This window comes from Macrotis lagotis, chromosome 7, assembly GCF_037893015.1.
Source record: "Macrotis lagotis isolate mMagLag1 chromosome 7, bilby.v1.9.chrom.fasta, whole genome shotgun sequence".
NCBI lineage: Eukaryota > Metazoa > Chordata > Mammalia > Peramelemorphia > Peramelidae > Macrotis > Macrotis lagotis.
Window position 1 is genome coordinate 37,081,800 of NC_133664.1, and position 14,018 is coordinate 37,095,817.

General features: G+C 40.9%; 1 protein-coding gene across 4 annotated transcripts in view; it reads right to left on the minus strand.

The window, feature by feature from the left end:
* Positions 1-4,879: 4,879 nt before the first annotated feature.
* Positions 4,880-14,018, minus strand: part of OXNAD1 (oxidoreductase NAD binding domain containing 1) — a 49,679-nt gene continuing 40,540 nt past the window's right edge. For all 4 annotated transcript variants that reach the window (XM_074195756.1, XM_074195755.1, XM_074195757.1 and 1 more), the window contains 3 exons: positions 12,430-12,672; positions 11,707-11,815; positions 4,880-5,425 (listed from right to left, as the gene is read on the minus strand). In XM_074195756.1, the coding sequence (XP_074051857.1) occupies positions 5,271-5,425; positions 11,707-11,815; positions 12,430-12,672 (507 nt within the window). In that variant the 3' untranslated portion in view covers positions 4,880-5,270. The remainder of the gene's footprint in view (positions 5,426-11,706; positions 11,816-12,429; positions 12,673-14,018) is intronic.

Below are 14,018 nucleotides of genomic sequence, written 5' to 3' on the forward strand. Positions count from 1 at the left end.
ATTCATTGAATGCCTACTATGTGCCACTGCACGGAGTACTGCACTGTAAGAGTGGGGACTAACTTTTAGAAAAATACTAGTATGCTCTTAGAAAAGCTTGAATTTAATAAATGCCTTTTTATTCATTCATAATAAAACATCTGAGAGATTTTAGTGGAAGCTCTACCATACATATATGCGTGTATATGATAGGTATTTAATGTACACAAATATAGATGCAGATATCTATATACAAAACCATTGCTTACTGGTTCTCTTTAAAATGTATGCTGCATGTTTTGAGATCTCTTTCCTTGTATTGGTCCAACACTAAAATACCAGCATTTCCATAGTTGCTGGTAATTCACTTGGTGTACAAGTTATTGAAAGCTTTAACGGAGTTATTCCTACATGGCCAGGCTGCCCCAACTGTTTGCATCAGAGACCTTTCTGGAAGTCTGGTGAAGTCTATCTACTGTCTACTCAGAATATTATTAAATAATTGAAGAAAATGCTAAATTTCACAAGTGATGAAGATTAAGATGTAACTTTGTTTTTAGGCATCCAAATTGATGGGGAATCCTGAAATCTGTTGGAGGATCCCAGGTTGGATTCCTGCTTACTCCACCTTTTCATCCATGTGGCTGTCTTCCAATGGAAAGAAAGATGAGGAAGCACACAATATTATTCTGTAGACTTTCCAACTTGGGGGAAAAGTGAAACCATGTGCTTTTTTCCAAAAGTCTATTTCTCGGGTACAAAATGACGGCCAACACTGGTCTAAGTGACCATGTGGATCCAGGCTGGGCCACATCTTAGTCCCTCTTAGGTGGAAAAGATTTGGTTTTGTTGTTTTTTAAAATGGTGTTCCCTCGTTGCCAATTTAATTAATTTATTTCAAGTGAAATTCCTTTGGCTCTTTTTTTTTGTCCTTGTAAAACTGTTCCATATAAAGTTGGAAATAGGATCATAGATTTAGTTACAAATGACCGCAGGTCTTCAAGCCCCCCCTTTAATTTTACAGATGTGGGACGAATTCCCCAAGGTCACACACACATACAGCACTCAAGGTTGGGAAGCCCAATGCTTGAAGACAGACAAGTGACAGCAGTAGAGATAGTCCGTCATGTGCTCCTAGTATTCCCACCATAGTATCATTGGAGTTTGGAGGGGGGCCTTAGTGGCGGCGGTGGGTCCACCCAGAGCTCCTGCCAGGAAGCCCCAGCGACTCTTCCGATCATTCTTATATAGGTTCTGAGGCTCTGGTCAGCAGATGTGGGTCACCACCCACCTCTGCCATTTAGGTATGTGAGACCATAAGCAAGTAGCTGCACCTCCATCTCCTGACACACAAGTTGGGGAAGCTAGATCCCTTCCAGTTAGGACACCCACAGCTTCCCTTCCCTCCATTTCTCACCTGGACGACTGTTGAGGGTATTCGATCTTTTCTGAGAAACACAGCAAAACCACTTGGATTTCATCTTGTCCACATCAGTGAGTGAGCATAAAGCCAGTCCCCCGGAGGGGGCTCTTGGAGGCTGGGGCACCGTGGGTGCCAAGCTGGGAGAGAATGGCAGAAAGGGAAGGGCCCTGCCCAGGATGGGTTCTGGAAGCTGGGGTGCCAAGCCTTGCCTCCTCACCACCTGGCTGGGTGGCCCCAGGTAGGTGATTCTCCCAATCTCCTGGGACAACAGCTACTTCTTATAGATGTGGGAAGAATTCCAGACTTGAGCTGTAGCAGCTGGGACACCATCTTCTGGAAGCATGGAGCTTGCCGCTCACCCCCAGGGCCCTCCCCCCAAACTACCTTGGCGTGTTATTGTCCTGACTCTACATTGGTGCTGTCTAGTCTCAGATGAACTTGCTGTCCCCATTACAAATGCAGGCTTCTCTTGAGGTCACTTCATTGTCGCTATGTGAGACTTAGTGCCTGAGGCCCAGGGCCACCAAGTCAAACATCCTCAATTATCCACAGGGAAAAGGGAGACTTAGTTGGGATCCAGTCATAGACAAAGATACCTGCTGACAAGAGAAATTTCTGTCTGTGATGTGACTTACCCTGAGGACCCCCGATTCCACTAGTTTGAGGTGTTTCCTTCAAACACAAGTTGGTGTTTTGGAAAAGGACGATCTGAGTCTGAAACAGCAAGGCCACGGAGAAAGAGTCTGGATGCCTCAGCTGCAACATCATCCTCCAGTCAGCAGCAGCATCTTCACACAAATGTCACTACTGATTTTTTCGATTCTATATAAAATAGCGTATTTTAATCCCAACACCTGAAATGCTTCCTGTTATCTCTAAAAACACATGAAACACAAAACTATCTTTTTATCATGGCTTTATTTTAAACGAGTTGGCATGCTAAATTATCAGAACATAAATATTTACAATAACCCAGTCTGTAATGACAGGAATTTGAGGAAACGGTTTTCTGTTTAGGAAAAAAAAAACTACAGCCCAAACATAGCAGTAATAGGTGAAATTGGGAATGTGACTGTCATTGGATATGCAGATAATTCCACATATGCATATGTGTGCAGACTCCCCCCCACACACACACAAACACACGCTCCTACAGCAAGGTGTCAGTGATAACACACTTCCTTGGATGATGTTCTTATGAGTCTTAGTTCATGAAACTCTTTCCATCTTAAGACTACATCTGCTCGTACTCCAATAGAGAAGGTGGTTCTCTTCCCCTTTGCCCTAAAAAAAAATTGTCTGGTAATACAGTATTGGGAGTTTGTGGGGTGTCATTTCCTGGCTGGGTCTGCCAACTGCAAGGCCTGCTGAGGAGGCTCTTCTAGGAGGCAGGTTCATCATTCCGACCTCAAGTACAGAGGCCGGCAGCCCCTCTAGCTCAATGCACTGGTTTTTCAAAGAGGAAACGTGCCCTAAAATAACTTCTGCCAAGGAACACCTAGCTAACTGGCTGGAGAAGGAGGAAATGCTTCTATTGTGCTTTGGTGATTAGTCCCATCTATGAACTAAATCAAAGGGGCCAAACCCTCTGAATGCAGCCCCACCTAGATCTATAATTGGAAAATATATGACAATAAAAATACAAAAGAACATAGACGTTAATTATCTGTTACAATTCATGTTAACAGTGTGGGTCACAGGGCTCTTCACATACAGTTTAGCGACTCCTAGTTGTGTTTGAATCTGACACCAAGCAACTAGACAATAAACTCTTGGAGGGCAGGAACCCCAAAAGGTGCCAGCTTACATGTCAAAGGTAAACTTTGTCACTAACGGGGCCTTCCCAAAGAAATCATTATCTCAGTTTTCATTTCCATAATGTTCCAGAGAATGGCAGCTCCTGCCCAGCAGCTTATAGCCCAAAAAAGGTGATACTGAGATCAGTAAACAGGTTTGGGCATAGCTTTCATGAGTGTCTTTTTAGTGTTTGAAAACCAGCCTGAATTAACTAAAGGGTCACTTTACCCAATGAATAGCAACTGAGACAAATTATGAGTCCTTTGTTAATATAATTGAATACAATTTCTTTGAAAAAATATCAAGTATGTCATACCTTTAAAAAAAGGACAAGTCATTTGCATATATGGGGGTAGGGGAGGTGGAAGAGAGTGCAACCTAAAATCAGCATCAATCGCAGATCTGTTGATTAGGAGGCTTGGAAGGTAAAGGGCTCAGAACCCTGCTGATGAAACAGGACCAGGTGGAGTTTACCTCTTATGGTGCAGAAACCCAAGGGGTCTCTAGGCCTTGGGGCTGAATCAACTGTGCACCTTATGTGGTAGCTTCAGGTTGAGGTTCACTCTGGGAGCTCCCCCCATAGTCGGCACATGCAGATCTGAACTTGCTTCCTCCACTGAACTGGTTTCTATGATCTATTCAGAGCGGGTACCTCAGTTCTCTTTTTGGCAATATATACCAGCACTCCCCTGCGTGCCGGATGATCTCGTTTAGATCACCCCCTCCCCAAAGAAACAGGCCCCAAATCTCAGGGAGAGGAGGGACGTGAACCCTGTGGCCCTCTTGATGGCCAGCCTGGGCCGTGCGCCACGAGGCTTCACCAACATCTGACAGACATCTGACCAAACCATAAACTACCAAGTCCAACATCAAAGGCACCAAATCAAATCCGTTACTTTTTTAGGTTTGTGTATGTATTGAGGGGCTGCCTCCAGGAGGCTCTGCAGGAAGGGCTAAAAGTCTATGATCAGTGCAGTCCAGACTTCCTACCTTGGGCAGGTCCCCTCTTCCCTGCAGGTGGATCCTTCCTCGAGCACCCTTGTGGTCCACAGAGGGGCTCCCAAGTGACCGAGACTGGAACGTAACAGCTCTTCCTAGAGGACTTCAGTCATCGTGGTCCAACAGGAAGGGCTCTGCTGGGGGGCTCAGGGGTCTCTCTGTTCCTGCCTGGCCAGTTGATTCTGCTCTTCTTGGCTTCCTTGGAGCTGTTGATCCCTACACGATCCAAGGAGGGGGGTTTTGGGCTTTGGGCACCTTCCTTTTTTGAGGGGGTGGTGCCACAAGACAAGGGAGACACTTTCCAAAGTCCACCTAAGCATGTTCTGCCTGGGCTCGAGAGGACAGCTCTCTTTAGGGACATCCAGCATCTGCAGACTGAAACAGCCAGGAGTGGCAGCCAAGGCACAAGGGAGGTTAACCTTGAGGAGGCTGGTAATCAGCCCTGGTGTATGTGCACCCGGGGGGCATGTTTTTATGGGAAAGCAAATGCCAATTGTTAAATTGCCCGCAACTCATTTTCCTGGCAATTTCTTATTTCAAAACCCAACTTTCCTTGGCTCCTTAGGACAAAACTACAGCCCTAGAAGCAAGGCTGCAGCCCAGAACAGGGGAATTTGAGGCATTTAAGATAAATGGATTTCAGTATAAAAATTAATTTTCTACATGTACTGTTAAAAAATGTCTGATTAAAAGTTTATTTCACATAATTCACAAGTTTTTTTTTAAAAAATGCAGTCATACATAGTCAATTACTCACACAAACCCAAAGATTTCAGATATTTAGGGGTTATATCTAAATCATTCTTGCCCCCCCCATCCTCTTTAGAAAAAAGGCAAAAAAAATCAATAATAGTCTAATGTAGGGGGCATCAGAACTGAGAATCCCTCTGTTCAGATTTGATCTTCTTGGAGCTTTTCAACATCCATAAAGTTCTTCATCCTCTTTCCCTTTTCAGTGGAGTCGCTTCCTTGGACAGTGTTGGAGAGCCCCAGGGTCTCAGCAGACACCAGCGCAGACAGGTCCTGGTCACTGTTTTGAGGTAACACCTGTCTCTCTCATTCATCTCTGTCATCACCACCACTTCTCAAAATAAATGTGCTCTTTGGGCACCTTGCAGGTTTCTAGATGGTGAGAGAACTGTTCTATCATTGGTGGCGGGCCACAGATGAAAAACAATGTGTCCTCGGAGAAGTGCTCCCGGAGGTCCTCCTCAGAGATCCTTCCCTCTAACAACAAGAGAAGACAGAGTGCCTCAGATTAGTCCCAGCCATCACTTGTCTCAATGAGTCTGGGCTAGACTGGGGCTGGTGGGGAGAGGGGAGCCCTGTGGATAGGAAGGTGCCTGTGGTGAGTCTGCAACAGCCTTTGCCACCTGGCTCTCGGGCCTCAAGACCTGAGTGGGAGCAACAACTGTTTTTCCCTAAGTTGGAGGACAGTGAAGCTAGAAATGGGACCAAGCATACTTTAAAAAGCCAATTTAGATTTGAAGACAGCACAGACTCACATCTCATACCCTCTACCAAGAGAAGGTGGAAATGGGTGCAGGATTTAGACATAACAGATCTCTAGAAAGCAGAGTAATGTATGACCAAAGAAGATGGAGAACATTATGACTACATTAAAAAGATTTTGCACCAAAAAACCCACTGAAACGATGATTAAAAAAGTGTAATAAGCTGGGAGACAATTTTAACTAGAGTTTTTAACAAAGGTTTCATTTCTAAAATATATGGAGAACTGAGATAAATTTATAAGAATACAAGTCATTCCCCAAATGATAAATGGTCAAAGGATATAGAAAGGCAATTCTTAGATGAAGAAATCAAAGCACCTAGAGTCATATGAAAAAACTTCTCTAAATCATTACTGATTGGAGAAATGCAAATTAAAGCAGCTTTGAGGTACCACTTCACACCTCTGTTTGGCCAATATGACCAGAAATAACAATGATCAATGTTGGAAGGGAGATAAGAAATCTGGGACACTAATACATTGTTGGTGGAGTTGTGAACTCATCCAAACTTTCTGGAGAGCAATTTGGAATTAAGCCCAAAGGGCAACAAAAATGTGCATACCCTTTGATCCACTATTGGGTCTATACCCTGAAGAGATTATGAAAAAGGGAAAAAGCATCACTTGTATAAAAATATTCAGAGCAGCTGTCTGTAGTGGCAAAGAATTGGAAATTGAGGGATGCTCACCCACTGGGGAATGGATGAGCAAGTTGTGGTTCATGTATGTGATGGAACACTATTATTTTTTTCTTATTAAAGATTTTATTTATTTTGAGTTTTATAAATTTTCCCCCAATCTTACTTCCCTCCCCCCACTACCCCATGGAAAGCAATCTGTCAGTCTTTACTTTGTTTCCATGTTGTACATTGATCCAAACTGAGTGTGATGAGAGAGAAACTATACCCTTAAGGAAGAAATAAAAAGTATAAGAGATAACAGGATCAGGCAATAAAATATCTGGGTTTTTTCCTAAATTAAAGGGAATAGTCCTTGAACTTTGTTCAAACTCTGCAGTTCTTTCTCTGGATACAGATGGCACTCTCCTTTGTACACAGCCCAAAATTGTTCCCGATTGTTGCATTGATGGAATGAGTGAGTCCATCAAGGTTGATCATCACCCCCATGTTGCTGTTAGGGTGTACAGTGTTTTTCCAGTTCTGCTCATCTTGCTCAGCATCAGTTCATGCAAATCCCTCCAGGCTTCCCTGAATTACCATCCCTCCTGGTTTCTAAAAGAACTATAGTGTTGATGGAACACTATTATTCTATGAGAAATGAAGAATGGGACTTCAGAATAACCTGGAGGGGCAGCTAGGTGGCACAGTGGATAGAGCACTGGCCCTGGAATCAGGAGGACCTGAGTTCAAATCCAGCCTCAGACACTTAATAATTATGTAGCTGTGTGGCCTTGGGCAAGCCACTTAACCCCACTGTCTTGCAAAACAAACAAACAAACAAAAAAAGAATAACCTGGAAAGACTTGCATGAACTCATGCTGAGTGAAGTGAGTAGAACCAGAACACTGTGCACATTAACAACAACATGGGGTGAGATATAAGCATGATTATGCATAATAACCAAAGACAATTCTAAGACTTGTGATGGAAGCTACCATCCATATCCAGAGAGGGAACTGTGGAGTTTAAATGAAGACCAAAGCTTTTTATCTTCAATTTTCCTTTATGTATTATGTTACCTTTTTCTCTCTTACTTTTTCTTTTTTCTGTTAGGATCAGATTCCTCTCTCAAAATCTATGTTTACCGTTGTTAGAAATATAGAGCTTATATCCTATTGCTTTCTGTCTGGGAGAGGTTGGGAGGGAGAAAAATTGTTAAGTTCAAAACCTTGCTAAAAATAAATGATTGGCAAAAAATACAATTGCATGTAGTTGGAAAGACAAATAAAATATTTAAATTTAAAAAATAAAGCATTACATAATTGTGAAAAAATAAAAAGCCTATTTGTTTTATGGAGATTTAATATCACTTTCAACAAAATTAAGTTTTTTAAAAAAACAAACCCCCAACAAAAACCCTTATGGAGAAGGTGAAATGTAAAATTTAAATTACTATCAATAGCAAATGGTATAAATTCACAGTCAAGAGTAGAATGTATAATTTGTGTATGCATCTTTGTGATAACGTAAAAGCCAATTAAAGGATGCACTCATTAAATTTTTCAGCTGGGAAGTGAAGAAACTTGTTTTTTATAGCATACCCAACTTGTTTCCTATTCTAGTTTTTCTCTAATAATTCACTCATAGAATCCCAGGATGGGACCCCAAACTCCCTACAATTTCTAATTACTTATAAAGTAACTCACATTTGAGGGGCAGAGGCAAGAGTTGGATTAGAGGCAGCAAATCAACTGGATTCTCTCAGCCCAGAGATGCCGAGGGCGCAAACAGGCAACCAGAAATAGATTGGATGGCAGCCTTTGCTGGCATGGGGACCAACAGGATTAGCAAATAGAGTTCTGGGTCCCAGTTACAGGCAGAGAGCAGTGCTAGTGCATGTAGCTGCACGGGGCTCAAGGACCCTTCCTAGATAAAGACCAGGCCAGACCAAGAAAGCAGTGACCTCACCTCTCCCCAGATGACACAACTCTGAAAGCACTAAAAAGGTACAGTAGTGCAATAAAAACCTGAAGTTTGGCACATGCTTTCCAATCCCTGAGGGAGCAGAGCTTACCTTTAACATGAAATTCAAAGTCAAGAAATTTGATGGAAAAATGAAACCACAAAATAAAAAAGAATCTGATCATAAAAAGCTACTACTGTGACAGAAAAGATGTTAAGACTCAGAAAACAACAATGTAAAAACAGTTTTAAAAGCCTCAAAGAAAAATACTAATTGGACACAATCCCAACAAGAATTCCTAAAGAGTTCAAAAAGGAGAGTGGTAGGAAAATTTGGGAAAAGAAATGAAAATGATACAAGAAAATTAACAGCTTGATAAAAGAGGCACAAAAAGATGAAAATAACATTTTAATAAATATAATTGGCCCAACAGTAGAAGAGGTACCAAAATTAACTAAAGAAAATAATTCCTTAAAAATTAGAACAGGGTTCCTGGAAGTGAATGACTCTACGAGGCATTAAGAAACATAAAAAAAAAAAAATCAAAGTTGAAAGAATGAAAAAATGTGAAATAACTCATTGGGAAAACCACATGTTGAAAAATAGAGCAAGAGATAATTTTAAAATTGTCAAACTAGAAAACCATTATCAAAAAAGGAGTCTACACACCATATTTCAAGAAATTATCAATGATAAAAGCACCAATATCTTAGATCCAGAAGGGAAAATAGAAAGTGAAGGAAACAATCAATTACTTCCTAAAAGGGATCCCAAAATGAACTCCCAGGAGACTAAGAGTCAAGAGGAGTAAGAACTCCCAGGTCAAGAGGTAAAGAATTCAAAAAGCCAGGTGGAATCACAGTCAGGATCACACAGGATTTAGTGGTTTCCATGCTAAAGGAAAAAGGTATTTTGGAGGGCAAAGGAGCTAGAATTAAAACCAAGAATAACCAATCCTTTGGGGGGTGGGGGGTGGAATGGGCATTAGAAAGAGAATTTTCAAGCATTCTGGATGAAAAGACCAAAGTTGAATAGAAAACATTCAAACACAAGACTCAAGAAATGCATAAAAAGGTAAACAAGAGAACAGTCTCCTTTTCTATATGGGAAAATGATTCCTGTAATTCCTAAGATCTTTATCATTATTAGAGCAGTTAAAAAGAGTTTATACAAACAGAAAGCATGAATATGTTGGTTATGCTGGAATGCTCTCCCGAAACAAAGAAAGGATAAGAAAGAGAGATGCAGAAAAGGGAGAAGGATAGAAAAGGAAAAATTTTCTCACATAAAAAGAGGTGCACAAAGAAAAACCTGTGGAGAGGAAAATGGGTGCAGAGAGTCAGACAATACTTGAACCTAGTTCAAAGAAAGAAACCGATCTCTCAAACAATTTGATAAACATACACATATATGCATAAACACATGTGTGTATGTATGTATATTGTGTATGTATATCCATTTGTTTGAGTACCACACTCTAACTTACTCTGTATGAAAATGGAAGGAGAAAGAATTAAGAGAAAATGGGCAGGGAGTGACAAAAGGGAGTTGGATCAAGAGAGGAAGCAGTTAGAAGCAAACAGACTTTTTAAGGAGGGACAGATAAAAAGAGAGGGAGAAGATTAAATGGAAGAAAATGGGAAGGAGGGAAATACAGCCACTAATATAACTGAATGTGAATGGGATGAGCTCACCCATAAAACAGACAAAGCTTGCAGAATGGATTAGAAACCAGAACCCAACAATGTTGTTTACAAAAGACACCTGAGACAGAAAGACAAACATAGAGCTAAAGGACTGGAGATGAATTTATTATCTTTCAACTGAGGTAAAATAAGCAGCAATAGCAATCATGAACTCAGACAAACTTATAGCAAAAATAAACCTAACTGAAAGAGATAATCAGGGAAATTACATTTTGTTAAATGGTATCATTGACAATGAAGTTATACCAAACATTTTTACAAACAAGTTTCTCTGATTAAGGTCTCATTTCTTAAATACATAGAGAACTGAGTCAAATTTGTAAAAAATAAGAGCATTCCTCACTTGATGAATGGTCAGAGGATATGACAAGCAGCTTTTCAGAAGAAGGAATCAGAGATATCTATTAATCATATGAAAAAAATGCTATACATCACCCAATTAGCCAAAACGAAAATTAAAACAACTTTGAGGTAGTACTCCCACCTATCAGAAATGATGAATGCTGGAGGGAATAGGAGAAAAACAGACACTAATGAACTACTACTGATGGAATGGTGAATTGGTCCAACCAATTTGTAGAACTGTCTGGAAATAGGCCCAAAGGGGTATAAAACTTTGCCTACTCTTTGACTCAGTAATACCATTACTAGATCTGTATCCCAAAGAGATAAAAAAAAAAAAGGAAAATCACACATATGCACAAATATATTTTTAGTAGCTTTTTTGTGGTGATAAAGAATTAGAAATTATGGCTGAACAAGCTGTAGTGGTGGTAGTAGTAGTAGTAGTAGTAGTAGTAGTAGTAGTAGTAGTATGATTGTGATGGGGTGGTTTCAGAAAAATAAGGCAAGAACTACACGAACTCCTACAAAGAAGAAGTGAGAAGAACCAAAAGATCACTGTGCAGTTAAAATAAAGTTGTACTGACAAGTAATTGTGAAAGACTTGGCTACTCAGATCAATAAAATGATCCAAGACAATTCCAAAGGACTTTTGAGGGAAAAAAATGCTATTAATCCCCAGGGATAGAATTGGTGAAATCTGTGTGCAAACTGAAGTATAATCTCTTCAATTTATTTGCTGATCTGTTTGTTCCTTCACTTATTTGTTGTTGTATGAAAATGTTTTGCATGATTTCACAATCATCTTTTTAATTGTGTCTGACTCTTCATGACCCCATTCAAGGGTTTCTTGGCAGAGACACTGGAGTGGCTTGCCATTTCCTTCTCTAGCTCATTTTACAAATGAAGACATTGAGGCCAATATGAAGATGAGTTTTCCTAACTTCGGGTTCAGCATTTATCCTTTATGCTGCCTAGCTGCCCCTTCACATGTGTAACTACTATCATATTACTGGCCTTCTTGGTGAATATGGGAAGAGGTTTGTGGGGGGTGGGGAGGAAAAGGGGGGAGTTTTGGAACTCAAAATTTAAAAAAAACAATGTGGGACAACTAGGTGGGCAGTGGATAGAGCACAGGCCATGGAGTCAAGACTCTGAACTCAAATCAGACACTTACTAGCTGTGGGATCTTAGGCAAATCACTTAACCCCAATTGCTCCCCCAGTCCCTAAATACTTAAAACAAATGAACAAAAAACCAAACTACAGTCTGCTTCCTTTTCGACAAAAACAACCCGCTCCCCCAATCTCTGGCCTAAATGGTCAGCATCCCTACTAAGGTGGATCAGTGCACCCACCACTCACCAGTAGTATATGGCAGAAGTTCTTCACTGATCTCTGTAGACTGTTGTGTAACATAGAATCGACACAGGATTTTCCCAGGAAATGCATTTGTTAGATTGAGAATGCTATTCTGGAATGTGAAACATATCTAGTTACACCACAGTTGAAGGAATCCCAACAGATGTGCCCCATCACAGCATCCTAACCCTGCTGCTTCCCCTGGCCATGCTAAGAATGTGCTCCAAGCCCCCCCCCCGACCTTGAGACATACTGTTGCAGCCCAGCAGGCCAGAACATTTAAAATGCACCACATTATTTGGCTTTAATTGAAATATAAATATGCTAACAAGCATAGTACTAACTATTAGGATTGCTTTTTCTCAAGCACTAATAACTCAGCTATGGTTTCACTGATCATATGGCAATTTTTTAACAAGATCCCAACAATGGGAGTTTGGCTTGTCCAGGCAGGTTGGCCCTTCTATACCTCTGGCAGCCAGACTGTCTATGCTGTCCCTGGTCAGATGCAGTCAAAAAAGGCTCCTGAACTCATCCCGAGTTGTGAAACTGTCCTGCTTTAAGAGGCACCAAAAATCTACTATTCTAACTCTTGTGTGCAAACTACAACCACTCACTTGAAAATGAAGCCCTTTGTTTTTCTAACCCCACCAAGGAGAAGAGCTTCACTGTGCTCCAAGGCAGAAGGACAGCTGGGTCGAGATTCACATCCCTCGCCTCACCCACCTTAAATAACAATTCACTGGTATTTTTTGCACTATAGAACAGCATCACCCGTCCCATCTCGTAGCCGCTTCCTTGGTTCCCCCGAAGTCTGTGAAGATCAGCTACATGGAGCAGGATGGAGTTGAGAGGGTTGATCCCCACTCCACCAGCGATCAGCACCAGGTTCACAGAGGAATCTGAAGGCTGAGGGTCAAAGAAGAAGTTTCCACCAACTCGAAGGGTCACTTCAGAGCCGACCACACACTGAGAAGGAAAGGAGTGGTCATGAGAGGCTTTTACAGTGGTGCCACGCGTGACTAAGGACTGACAAAAACAACCCACTCCCCCCAATCTCTGGCCTAAATGGTTTCATTCAAGTTCATATATGTGGACAGGGCAGAGGAGTTAGAAGAGCAAAGAAATGGAGACCAAGTGACCACACATCAACTGGAAAATGGTGAGAGTTCAATGATTCAGAGAAACCTGCAGCGACTTAGAGCAGCTGAGGCAGAGTCAAGTGAGAAGACCAGGGAGAAGAAAAGTGGAAGCCTCCAGAGTCCTGAAGAATGCAACAGCCAAGGAAGGTTCTGAAGGGCTGGGGATGAACTGTGCCTCTCACAAAGGACTGGGAAGACACTTCTGGACAAGGTCAAGCATGGAGTTTGCTAGAACTTATCTGTTCTAGGGATGGGCAAGTGGAGTTAGACATCAGTACAGAGAAGAGAGAGGAAGTTCAGAAAGACATAAAAGAGCGGGGTCTAATGGCTTTTGAAGCCAAGATGCTGGAGTGAGGAAGGAACCCTCTGAAGCTCCCCTAAATTCCCTTCAGATCCAATCTGGGAGCTGGGAATAAGATGGGGGGTTAGAGGGGGATAAACAAGGGGAAAATAGCATGGAGCAAAGTACAATTAATTATAACTATAAATGTGAACTCACCCATAAAAGGGAAGCAGAAAGCAGAATGGATTAAAAACCAGAATCCTACAATATGCTGTTTACAAGAAATATATCTGAAACAGAGATAAAGGTAAGGGGCTGGAGCAGAATCTATTTTGCTTCAGCTGAAGCAAAGAAAGCAGGATAGTAATCGTGATCTCAGACAAAGCAAAGGCAAAAAGAGATCCAATTAAAAGAGATAAGGAAGGAAACAAGTCATAGCAATACTAAATATCACACCAAATAGAAGAGCACCTAAATTTTTGAAGAAGATGAATGAGTTACTGGAGCTAATAGATAATAAAACTATATTAATGGGGAACTTTAACTTTCCCCTCTCAGAACTAGATAAATCTAAGCAAAAAACAAACCAAGAAAGAAGTGAATAAAATTAGATTTATAGATCTCTGAAGAAAGCTGAATGAGAATAGAAAGGAATATATACCTATTTCTTAGAACATGGAAATTGAATAATCATTCTAAAAAAATAAGTGGATCACAGAACAAATCATAGAAACAATTGATAAGAAATTGAGACAAGCTAAAAAAAATTTATAGAATGCAAAAATGGCACTAAGTTAAGGAAACTTTATACCTCTAATTGTTTATATCAACAAAACAAGAAAAAGCAGCTCAATGAATTGGACATACAACTAAAAAAACTTAAGAATACA